The sequence below is a fragment of the Onychomys torridus genome, chromosome X (assembly GCF_903995425.1).
Source record: "Onychomys torridus chromosome X, mOncTor1.1, whole genome shotgun sequence".
In the NCBI taxonomy this organism is placed as follows: domain Eukaryota; kingdom Metazoa; phylum Chordata; class Mammalia; order Rodentia; family Cricetidae; genus Onychomys; species Onychomys torridus.
In genome coordinates, this window is record NC_050466.1 from 35,500,774 (window position 1) to 35,514,138 (window position 13,365).

A 13,365-nucleotide genomic window follows, 5' to 3' on the forward strand; every position below is an offset into this window, starting at 1 on the left:
AATGCAAGCTTGTACAGCCACTTTGGGAATCAATATGGCACTTCCTTAGAAAATTGGGAATGAATCTCCCCCAAGACCCAGCTGTAGCACTCTTGGGCATATACCCAAGGAATGCTCAATCATACCACAAGGGCATTTGCTCAGCTATGTTCATATCATCATTGTTTGTAATATCCAAAACATGGAAACAACCTAGATGTCCTTCAACTGAAGAATGGACAAAGAAAATATGGTACATATACACAATGGAGTACTACTCAGCCGGGAAAAACAATGCCATCATGAGGTTTGCAGGCAAATGAATGGATCTAGAAAAAAAATCATCCTGAGTGAGGTAACCCAGACTCAGAAGGACAAACATGGTATGTACTCACTCATAGGAGGATATTAGATGTAAAAGAAAGATGACTAGACTGCTACACAACTCCAGGGAGGCTACCTAGAAAACGGGACCCTCAGAAAGACACAGGGATCACCCAATGACAGAGAAATGGATGAGATCTACATGAACAACCTGGACGACAGTGGGAGTAACAAAGGGCAAGGTTTGAGGGAAAGAAATCTTAGGGGAGCAGGAGATCCCAGCTGGATCAAGAACAGAAAGGTAGAACATGGAATAACAGACCATGATAAATGAAGACCACATGAGAACAGGAATAGGCAGAGTGCTGGAGAGTTCCCCAGAAATCCACAATGATATATCCTCTATAGACTGCTGGCAATGGTCGAGAGAAAGCCTGATCTGACCTAGTCTGGTGATCAGATGGCCAAACACCCTAACGGTCGTGCTGGAACTCTTGTCCAATAACTGATGGAAGTGGATGCAGAGATCCTCAGCCAGGCCCCAGGTGAAGCTCCAGGTGTCCAACTGTCGAGAAAGAGGAGGGACTGTAAGAGCGTGAATTTTTGAGACCAAGATTGGAAAAAGCACAGGGACAATTAACCAAACGAATGGAAGCACATGGATTATGAACCAAAGGCTGTGGAGCCCCCAGCTGGATCAGGCCCTCTAGATAAGTGAGACAATTGAATAGCTTGAACTGTTTGGGAGGCATCCAGGCTGTGGAACCAGGACCTGTCCTTAGTTCATGAGCTGGCTGTTTGGAACCTTGGGCTTGCACAGGGACCCTTTGCTCAGCCTGGAAGGAGGGGACTGGACCTGCCTGTACTGAATCCACCAGGTTTAATTGAATCCCCAGGGAAGTTTTGGCCCTGGAGGGGATGGGAATGGAGGGGAGGGGCTAGGGGGAAGGTGGGGGTGGGTGTGGGAGGGGGAGGACAGGGGAACCCATGGCTGATGTGTAAAATTAAAACACAAATATAATAATAATAATGAAAAAAATAAAGAGGGAAGGAAGTGTGGATGAAGGAATTTGGTGGGAGGGGGAAATGGATAAGAGAGGATAATGGAAACTTTGATCAAATAACATTATATATATAATACATATACAATTATATATAATTGTAGAATAAATAAAGAGTGTCAACGAGATGTCTTTCAGTGATGTTTGAGAGGACTTTGTAAATACTATCTCATTTAATCTTAAAATAATCTTTGAAAACCTTGAAGATAGGGGATATCTGGTATAGGCTCTAATGTAATTAATGGCTCCTTGTGGCTCCTTTGGCTCTAAATCTCCATTTTTCTGAAGCAAAGACTGAGGACAGGGAGGGTCAGTTACTTGTTCAAGGTTGGAGAGCTGGTGAGTGCCAGAGTCAGGGTTCCTAAGCTGTCTGATTTAGACAGTGGTAACTGGTTCCATGGATGTCTTGAGATCTTTAAGTCAATGTGGGCCTTAGGAAGCAAATGGGAGGATGCCCTTGGGTAGAGCTATGTCTACCATTCCTGAGGCCAAGCAGACACCCTAGAGCTTCTGTGCTGTCCATTTATGCAGCCCTCAAGCCTTTGTCAGGGCCTTTCAGTGAGACAGTCTCAAGAGGCAGAAGAAATCAGTAATTTGGCTCAGAAAAAAGGCATTGCAGAAACAAATTTCTGTTAGATCATGAATGTAATAAGGCAGTTAGGTGGGTGGAAATAATTCTCTTTTGATTATATTCATGAGAACTATGTAGCAAATTTGAAGTCCAGGCTGCCTTTCCTTGGCCTTCTCCTCCCACTAGCCACATTTTTAACTTTGTCTCCAAACTGTCCAGCTGGTGTGTTCTTGGGGAACACTAATCTAACTTTTCATATTATCCCAGGTGAAATAAAATCAGGGAGAAACTCTTCTCCCAAAAGAATCACACATCAATGTCAAATAGAGATGATTTTTTTGTATATCTACTATTTCCTTATTTGCATCAAGATTGACTCATAATTATATTGTACAATTTGACTATCCTGCCAAAGAAGATAGAAAAAGATTTTAACTGAAATTTCATTTGTTTTCTCTTTCCTTTTTCTCCAAATTTGGACAGATTCACTTTCACTAAAAGGAAAAAGGCTGGATTTTAATGGAGAACGCGAGGCATATGTCCGTTTGACCAACCCCATGCCTGAACTCAGGCGACTCACAGCATGCGTTGATCTGATATCCATGACTGACAGCTCACATCACTGGATAGCCTTCTCCTATATTACTAATAATACTCTTCTGGGCAGAGAAGATGTAGAACTTGGACTTGCGGGAGACCATCAGCAGCTGATATTGTACAACTTTGGCAAGACGTTTTATATCAGCTATCACCTAATTCCGTTTCACTGGCATACCATGTGCTTAATATGGGATGGTGTGAAGGGCAGATTAGAGCTCTTCCAGAACAAAGAAAGGATACTTGCGATAATGGATCAGCCACACAGCCTGCCTCCTGATGGGACTTTGGTCTTAGGGCACTTTCCTAGAAATGGAGAGGGCCACCTTAAAACTGTGGTACCTCACTTTACTGGCAGCTTATATTACTTTCAGCTCTGGAACCGCATCCTGGAAAATGAGCAGTTTATGACGTGTTTATATGGAAATGTAGTTAGTTGGGAAGATGATGTTTGGCTCATCCACAAGATAAATCCAACTGTTGACAGAAGACTGCGCTGCTGTGAGTAACTTACATGTTTTTTTTTTTTTTTCCAACAAGGGTAGAATTGGTACATCACTGCTCTGCTCATAAATAAGGCTGAAATTATCCATTCCTAGATCAAGGCTCTGTCTTCCTCCAAGGCGCCCAAGGTTCCCACAATTTTGTCTCCTGCTTTTTGATGTAGAGAAAACACTGTTTTCTTTTCCCTTTTATTTTTAATATAACTTCAAATTCATAGAAAATATATAAGAACAACAAAATCTCTAGATTATTTACCCACACTTGTCAATGGTTAACCCTTATTCGTCCACATACTTTATCATTCTCCTCATTTTCATTTCTTTTTCTCTTCCTGCTGTGCATTCCCTCTGTCTGTCTGTCTGTTTGTCTGTCTGTCTCTCTGTCTCTCTCTCTCTCACACTTACACACACACCACATCACATCCCTTATTTATTTTGGGGTCATCTGAGAGTAAGAAGAAGGCATGATTCTTATTTATTACCCTTTGTCTCAGTGTATGTACCCTAAGGATTAGAAATTATCTTAATTGTATCACAGTGATCAAAATAAAAATTTTAACATGGATACAACATTAACATCTAATTCCCAGCTGATCTTAAAATTTAGCCATTCATCCTAATAATTTCATTTGTAACTTTTTTGTTTGGTCTAAGATTTGTTTTACAACCATGCATTGCATCTAGTTACCAAGTCTCTTTACATCTTCTGTCTTTCCCTTTTTTTCTTTTTTTTAAACCTAGACATTCCTAGTCCACATTGTTTTGTAGACCATCCCTTAGTTTGGATTTGTCTACTTTTTTGGTAGCTACATTCTGGCTTTGCATTTTTGGTATGAATATTGCAAAAGTGATGCTGTTTTCTCTCATATCAGTGGAAACATGGGGCCAAATTGTCCCCATATTCATAATGATAAATTTAATCACTTGATTTTGATGTCTGCCAGATTTTGTCACTGGAAATGTGTTATCCTTTTCCTTTGCAATTAATTTCTAGGGATATTTGGAGACAATGTAAATGTCCTCCTATCCAACTTTTATCCAATAGTTTTACATATACTCTTGGCTCTTGCTTAGATCACTCACAACTATGATGGTGTTAAAGTTCCGTATTTATTAGCTTGTATTTATTCCATTTTAAGGAAGACTTTTCCCTTCTTCCAAATTAATTAATTCATGTTTATTTGTGTAGACATGAACTTATGGATTCTAATTTTATTCACTAGGTTTCCAATTGTTACTATTGTTTATTTTGATATGACAGTTGTTCCATATTTGGCCAGTGGGAGCCCTTCAATCTGACTTCCCTGTCCTTTTGACACATTCAATCATTCTTTGCATATTTTCTGCCTTTCTTGCAAAAGAAGAATACTGAATGCATGTTTCATACTTTTTCTCTTCAGCCTAAGAATCAGCCATTTTGCCAAGGAAACCTGGTTCCTTTTGGTGAATATATATGTTTATATAATTTATATTATATATGGTAATTCATATATATGATAAAACAACATATACTACAATTTACTTTTCTTGTTGGTATAATGATGTTAATAAAAATCTTGAAATTATATATGTATATTTATTCTTCTCTCTGGTTTTGAGAGGAAATATAGGGTGGCTTTTCTCAGTACAATGTCATTTTCCTTTCAACTTCTATCATGACCAATAGCAGCGGCCCTGAAGGATTTTTCACATTTCTAGAAATGTATGTGTTCTGTTCTTTTGATTTTGGGAACAAGTTGGACAAAGAATGGAGCCTAGATCTAAACCCAGGAATGCTCACACAGGGTATGGGGATTTGCTTTTCCCAATAGTTTGGGTGCTGACTGGGTTAAAGACAACAGCACACTGCACCAGGTTTCTGTGCTTTGAGACTAGTGCAGAAGAATAGGAAAGCAATTCTTTCTGATTTTAGCTGAAGACACTGTTGTTGTTGCTGTTGCTTTCCCTCTTTTTTGAGGTCTTACAATGAAGGAGAGTGCTTCTAGCTAGTTCTAATTACAAAACTGAGTTAGACATTAAGAAATCAAGACTGAATGGCTTATACAAGGAATAAAGGAACTTTATGCCAGGCAGTGGTGGCGCACGCCTTTAATCCCAGTACTCGGGAGGCAGAGCCAGGAGGATCTCTGAGTTTGAGGCCAGCCTGGTCTACAGAGTGAGATCCAGGACAGGAGCCAAAACTACACAGAGAAACCCTGTCTCAAACAAACAAACAAACAAACAAACAAAAGAAGGAACTTTATTTTTGTTCTTTTTTCTTTTTTTATTGTTAATTTAAAAATTTTATTTTACATACCAGCCAGTTTCTCTCCTTCTCTTCTTCCGTTCCCCCACCACCTCTTTACTGCTCCCCATCTACTCCTCAGAAAGGGAAAGGCCTCCCATGGGAGTCAACAAAGTATGGCATATCAGCCCTTATAAATGCACATACTTTACAGTGGCTTTTGAAAACACAATGATGACTTCTCCCCCTCCCCCAACCATATGGCTTAGAAATAACCAAGTCTAACAAATATTAAGGTGCTTCACAACACATTTATTTTTTTCTCTCTTGGACACTTTTTAATATACAGTCCATTGTCTAGGGGTGAGTTCTTGTGGATATGACAATTAAGCAAAAGAGTAGAAAATGTTCTCTGTACTATTCACATTTTTACAAGTATTCTTTCAAAACCTTTGAGTAGGAGGTCCTAAACTGAGGCCAGAGTAGTCCAGACTGAGTTGAAAAAGCCCTTGAAATTGTCTAAAGCATCCAAATAGATTTTTCCCCTGAAGACAGAGGCTCCAGTTTCTAGCATATTCTGACATATTAGTTGTTGCCTTTTACTAAGTTCTTATCAAGGTCTAGGCATTTTATAGATTAAAAAAAGAGAGGTGATCAGCATTCTCTAAGGTTACCAGTCAAGTAAGTTGTGCAGCTGGCATTTGAGCAGAGATGTGTTATAAAGTCCATGTTCCTTTCACTTCTACCCTGTACAGGACTGTCTAAGCCAGTGGATCTGAACCTTCCTGATGCTGAAAGCCCTAATATAATTCCTCACGTCATGGTGACTCCCAACCATAAAATTATTTTTGTTGTTACTACATAACTGTAATTTTTCTACTATTATGAATTGTAATATAAATATCTGAAATGTAGGATAGCTGATATTAAAACCCCTATGAAAGGGTCATTCAGCCCCCAAAGGGGTCATGACCCACAGTTGAGAACCACTTGTCTAAGGAGAATCTGTGGTCCTTAAAATCTTATGGGGTCTTAGGGGTTTGCTTGGCAGGGAATTGCTGGTGCTGAGAACCCACCTGCAGGAATTAGGCAAGCAGCTTGAGTCACTGCCATCCTCACCACTAAAGGAATAGCATCAAATTTATTTCCTTTCTCTCTTCATCATATGACAGCTAGGAAAAGGTGGCTAAATATGAGTGATTACAACATGCCTAGCTTTAGCTTTTGTCTAATAAATTTGTATTTATGGCCTATAGAAGGATTATGACCCTTAAAATAAATTTTAATGAGCACATTACTAGGTTACAAATCTCAATAAATCTATTTACACATAAAAAATATATATACACATATGTATTTATATTCATGAGAACAAGGCTTTGGGGGAACATGTAACAGAAATCCATGAACCCTATCTGGGTTTAATGAACATGTATTCACGACAGTTGGAGATGAGTCAGGAATATTGAAACAGCATGGGGATAAATAACAACAGTAAAAGCGCTAGTCATTATGAATTTATTTCTGGGGAAACTAAAGTTTCTTTTCTTTATTTTTAAAAAATTTCACAATGCAATTCACAATGGTTATGAATAAAATAGATTTTAACAATACAAAAGTATGCAAAGAAAAACTTAAAATTCAGTTTTTCATAGAGATATCTATTCTTAAAATATATTTTTATGTATATAAGTACATATGCATGTATATGTATAGTATACAATTTAATAAATAAAGCATATCTACATATTGTCCTATAACTTGATTCAATGGTATTATTATTATGGGCATAAAAGCACATTTAAATCTATTTTTGGTATATATGTAATGTAATTTACTCAGCTGACTTAACAGTTGATGGATATTTCAATTGTTTCAATGTTTCCATCACAGACAATGCCACCACAAACTTCCTCATGTGGGTATGCATCTCGGTATGCTTCGGCCTGAAATTTTGTAGAATTCATTCCTAAGCATACTATTTCCCAGGAAAAGTCGATGAGCTTTTGTAATTTTATTGATCTTAGCACTTTGCCAGTTATTTTATAAATTTTCACTAAAATTAATATACTTCTTCAGGTAAACTGAATAGGTAGACACAGCAAAAATACACAAAGGTAAAATCTCTTTTTGCTGTAGCCCCTTACCGCAAGTGGTCCTCCTCAAGATGCACAAACAGAAAAGAAACTTTGGTCTAAACATCAATCTTTTCAGTTAACTTACCAGTACAGATTGGTGATATTTCAATTTCAGAAAATGTAGAGCTCTCTGATTATTTCGGGGGTATAAGCTTTCAACGATATCGTAGAGTAAGGGTATACTATACTTTAGTCCATAAGGTCAAGTCATTTGACAGACTTTTAGTTTCTAGTTTTTGCCTATGACAAAAGCCTCCATGATTTTTAAAAGTAGTAGGCAGTGACAGAGATCCCTGAAGCAACCATTTAACACCAATACAAACTTTGGTTCTTCTCTTAATTTCCTTTCAGACACATGATGCAACAAAGAATTGTTCCAATGTGTGAATGTATAAAGACAATGAGTCTTCCAAGGACACAGCAATAAAATTCCTCTTAGTTATATATTGGAGAAATCCCCTCTATTGAAAAGAATGAAATAATATGAATTGAGTCCATCTTGGGAAATCTACAGTCTATTAAAATCATAGCAGCCCTCCATCTGTGGAGGCATTGATTTGTTGAGCTTTATTAATTGATAGAATGCTCCAGCTGCCTTGGATTACTTTATGAACTGTCCATTCTTGAAATATGCAGAGATGGATTGTATTGTCGGTGTAGTTTCTAAAGACCTTTGTTTGGCTCACTATTAATCCCTCTGTCCAATTATCAGTTCTCATACGGACAATTCTGTGGTGATGGGCTCTACAGCTAACAGGCAATTTGGTCTTGCCCTTGTACATCAATTCTTTCTGCTATCCTCGTTTTTCATCAGGAAAGATAAGCATGAACAGTTTGTAGTTCACTTCGACCCTCCTCATTGGTATTCTCCTGCACGGGGTGACATTCTGTAGATTCATAGATGGGGTTTGTAGCCTGTCTCTCTCTCACAAGATTCATTTTTCATTTCCTTACTTGAAAACTGAAATCAGGCACCATTTTGGCAAAGCAGGGTTTTTTTTATTATTATTCAAAGATACTCATTTTGGATTTTCATACCCCATGGGCAAATCTGTTTGTGGCAGTTTCTGGTCAACACTAGTTCTCACAGATCTAATCAACACATTGAATTATATTTACAGAGGTCGTGATTGAAAGAAAAGCCTGATGTAACATGTGAACTAGAACAACACACAGATTTAATATGAGTTGATATATCCAAATCACAACCAGAATTTGGTATCTTACTAAATGGTCTACTTAATATTCTGTTGGCAGGTACATCTGTCACCAAATGCCTCATAAATATTCAGCTACTCTATAGCTCTGATGTCCAGCTCCAAATGATTACACTAACACAATTTAATCTAGAGTGAAAGAGCAAATGACAATTAAGCCCATAGGCTCCTGTGCATTTGCATGGATTATCTCCACTTTAACATACAGACAGTGAGACTCATGTATATAATTTCTGAAGTGATCACTTGTTTATAAACAGAAACAATGGGTGTGGCAAAATAGGGATCCCATGGATTTTTGGGATCCCTGCAGTACAAATGTATTTTTGATATTGCTTTACTATCTGGACAATGTGAGATTTTGTATTTGCCTTGTTTTTTTACATTTTAAAATTTTATTTATATTATGTGTATACTGTTTTACCCGAATATATTTCTGTGCACCATATGTGAGCCTAGTGCCCTCAGAGGGCAGAAGAGGGCATTGGATCTCTTAGGACTGGAATTACAGATGGTTGTGAGCAGCCATGAGTCTACAGGGAATTGAGCCTGAGTCCTCTGGAAGAGAAGCCAGTGCTCTTAACCACTGAGCAATCTTCCCAACATGCTTTGTTTTTAACCAAAAGTTTTAATGAAATAATTGTAGATTCCAGTGCAGTTGGAGACTCCTTGTATACTTTACATAGTTTACCTTAATGGCAACATTATATAAGACTTTAGTATGAGAAAAAGGATACTAACGTTGCTATAACACATTGTTATTTTCAGATTTCTCTAGTTATATTGGTATACATTTTTGTGTGCATATTAAATTTTGTTTGATTTTTATCATATGTGTACATTGGCATATCCATCATCAGAATCAATTTTGCATAGTTTTTATACCATAGACCTCCATCATGCTGGACTTTTATAACCATACCCAGCTCCTGTTTGTCCTTGGCCTTTACATATATTTTTCTCAAGTCCCTGTCCCTTGATGATGATGCTTTTGTCTTCTATTTCTAAAATTTTGTCATCTTAAAAAATATAAAAATTTGGGATTTGGGATGCCCTCTTCTGGCCTCTGAGGGTACTGGGTATGCATGTGGCACACAGACATGCATGCATACAAAACCTCCAGGCACCAAAATAAATTAATTAATAAATAAAAATTAAAAAAATATATGAATGCAATTCTGCAGCATGTAGCCTTTAAAGTGTGACATTCTTTTTCTCAGCCTAACTCTTTGGAGAGCAGGTAGTTACGTGTATCCATAGTTTGTTCCTTTTTTTCTTTTTTCAAGACAGGGTTTCTCTGTGTAGCTTTGCACCTTTTCTGGAACTCACTCTGTAGCCCAGGCTGGCCTCGAACTCATAGGGATCCTCCTGCCTCTGCCTCCTGAGTGCTGGGATTAAAGGCGTGCGCCACCACTGCCCAGCTTGTTTGTTCCTTTTTATTGTGGATGATGAGGTTGTTTCACAAATTTTCTTTTAACCTTTGGAGAGTACCTGGACTGATTCCAATGTGGGGCTATTACAAAAATGTTAGGAATGGTTTCTTGTAAGCAAAAGTTGTTTTCCTCTGTGGTCAGTGCTTAGTTTAACTTGTGGACCATGTGGCATTTGCTGGTTTAATTTTATAAGGAACTGCTGTACAGGTGGACATCCATTCCTATCTACAATGGCAGATTAATCAGTTCTCTGCTTCCTTGGTGGCATTTAGAACTATGTATTTAAATCATAATTTGCATTTCCTGGATGCCCAATGATGTTCAACATCTTTTCCCTGGGCTTACTTGACATCAGCTTGTCCACCTTCTCTCTCTCTCTCTCTCTCTCTCTCTCTCTCTCTCTCTCTCTCTCTCTCTCTCTCTTGAGACAGGGTTTCTCTGTGTAGCCCCAGCTTTCTTGGATCTTGCTCCAGGCTGGCCTTGAACTCACAGAGATCTGCCTGCCTCTGCCTCCTGAGTGCTGGGATTAAAGGTGTGTGCCACCGTTGCCCTGCTGTTCTTGTCTCTTGCATTTAAAAAAAATAGAATTAGAGTGTTTTTTTATTACTTTTTAGGTTTTAAAATTTGTATTTATTAAATTTTATGAGTTCTTTGAGAATTTCATACAATGTGTTTTGATCATATTCACCCACCCCCAACTTTGCCCAACAGATCCATTCCTTTTCCCCATCCACCCAACTTAGTTTCAAAAGTTCTTCATATAGTCTAGTCATTGTTGGTACATACTTGGAAAATACTTGATAACTACTTGAAAATGTCTTCTCTTGCTCCATAGAATTAAAGAAAAATCTTTCATATGGGCTTTCATTGGGCAGAAGCTCTGGGTTGTGAAAAAGTCTAATTTATTTTTGTAGATCGTGAATTTGGGGTTAAATCGAAGGCCTCTTAGCCCTAGACACTAGTGCTTTTTACTTCTTTGTCTTGGGTTATAATCAGTCAATGTAGCTAGAGTTGCCTTATATCCAGTCTTAGTAGCAAAGCATTCAGTGTTTCACCATTAGAGTTGATGTTTGTCTTAAGTTTCTTCTCTTTTTCATTTTTATTTTGACTGAAAAGTGTCTGTGTATATGTCTGTGCACAACAGAGGCAAGAAGAGAATGTCAGGTCCCCTGGACTAGAGTTATAGATGACTGTGAGCAGCAATTTGTCTGCTGGGAATGGAACCTTGGTCCCCTGGAAGAGCAGCCAGTTTTCTTAACCTCTGAATTATCTCTCTGGCCCCTGATGTGGGTTTATTGATAATTCTCTTCTACAGACTGTTGCTAATATTTTGTTGAAGATTTTTATATTGTCACATTAGGCAGAATAAGCCAGATTCACAAAGCTGTATGTAGCATGTTTTTCTCGTATGTGTGGAATCTAGAAAATGGAATACATATTAGAGAAGAGGAGCAGGCTCAGAAAGGGGGGTGGGATAAGGGAATGCCATAAAGGGATAATATGATTAAAGTACATTATATACATGCACGAAAACCTTACAATGAAACCCATTACTTTGAACAATAAACTTTTTTTTTTTTTTTAAATTGGGGTCCTGGCCCGAGAGCTTTAATGTCTTTGGATCTGGCAGGTGCTCAAGAGCCTTTTCCAGAGTAGGCCAAGGAAGACAAGTCCAGTTTGGTGTCGAAGGCCTCTGTCAGCTCCCTGGCCAGCAGCTCATGTAGGGACATGCTGTCATGGGAGTACACCCAGTTCTTCCCCGTTCAGTCTTAGTGCTTGGGGCCACTGGAGGGAGATGATAACCAGATCTGCTTGTTTGGGGTCTGCTTATTGATCACATAGGTCCCTAGATCCCCGCCCAGCTTAACAGTTAGTACGCCGCCCCCAAAGGAGACATCGTAGTCCTCCAGGGTATAGGGCTTGTCTGCCAAGTCTTCAAAGAACTCTGCCAGGGCGTCCAGTATCTCTTCCGCAAGTCTTTCATAAGCTGTTTTATCTAGAGAGCTTGGGTTGTCTAAAGTTCCTGAGTTCCTCAGATGTACCACACAGACACTCTGCTTCTTGATGTTCAGAATCTGATCGAGGTAGTGGGGGCTGAGACTTGAGTGGCGGCCGGTGGAGGCCACATTGGTTGTGACCTGCAGGCCTCTGTGGCTGCATGCTCTGATCAGCTCCCTCCCGCGTGGGATCCCGACTGAGGCCCAGGGCCTGGACACTACCCATGGCAGCAGACCCACAGCCGCGTGGCATCTGAGCGCCCACATACCGCTCCGGCTCTGCAGCTCCGAACAATAAACTTTTGGCAATACGATTCAACAAACATTCTTGTCAGATAATACCAACATCTGATTCATCTTGGTATTACTATGAGTTGATTGTCTCTTCTCATTCTAATTGTGTTTGTGTCCTGGATGTTTTGTCAATGTGAGAAGAGAATGGGTCTTATTTACATTTTTAGTTTTAGTAGGGAACCATCATATTTAGGTTTAGCACACAAGTCTTACACTATCTTTGTGAGCTATGCTTCTAAATGCAGATTAGGTTTTAGAGTTCCTTTGATGTTACTTTGTCTTAATTGGTTTATTTTGTGACTCTGTGGCTCCCACTGGTCCCTGGTGGTGCTGCCCATGTGAGAAACATGAAGATTCTTTTCAGGTTGGGTATCCAGATTATTTCATGGTGGGGTTGGGGTATGCTGTGATTTCCTTGGTGATGTCTCTTGACTTTGCTTTCTCTGTGTCTTTGGGGAAAAAAAGGGAAGCCTTTGATCAGGCCTCCTGGTCAGGGCACCTGCTGCTACTGGGTCTCTGTTGGTTGCCTTGTTGTCTCTGAATGGGGAGAAAAATCTCAGGACTACCAAGACAAAGAGGCTGCCCAGACCAGATCACTTACTGTTACTGGCTCCGTTACTCTTCCTTTTTTGGATTTGTGTTTTTGTATGTGTCCAGACACTCTTGGGACAATGGAAAAATAGTCTTCCTATCCCAGGTATCTACTGGTGAGGTAAGGGGCCTCAGGCCTGGCAGGAATAGAGAGGTATTTCATTTGGCTGTTTATTGGTAGCAGGACTTCCAGTCAGTTTCCCTTGCTGTTGGTGTCAGGCTTGCAAAATGTTAGAGAGCCTCCTATGGATCCAGAAAGAGAGTAAGCCTATTTGGACTATATTCTGTTGCTAGGTTGGTGACTGGGAACATAGGTCTTGGGTAGAGTTGATGTTGGGTTGAGGGGAGGCCTTCAGCTTATGTCATTCCTTTACTCCTGGGAATAATAATAATAATAATAATAATAATAATAATAGTAATAATAATAACAACAACA

The 13,365-nt window shown here is 39.1% G+C and overlaps 2 protein-coding genes across 2 annotated transcripts in view; one reads left to right on the plus strand and one right to left on the minus strand.

The window, feature by feature from the left end:
• Nucleotides 1-13,365, plus strand: part of Adgrg4 (adhesion G protein-coupled receptor G4) — a 113,524-nt gene that overhangs the window by 17,870 nt on the left and 82,289 nt on the right. The window contains exon 2 of the mRNA XM_036175699.1: nucleotides 2,419-3,033. Coding sequence (XP_036031592.1) covers nucleotides 2,419-3,033 — 615 coding nt within the window. The remainder of the gene's footprint in view (nucleotides 1-2,418; nucleotides 3,034-13,365) is intronic.
• On the minus strand, nucleotides 11,682-12,311 carry LOC118574830 (frataxin, mitochondrial-like). The gene is given in 1 exon segment (XM_036175700.1): nucleotides 11,682-12,311. A coding segment is annotated over 1 exon segment (630 nt).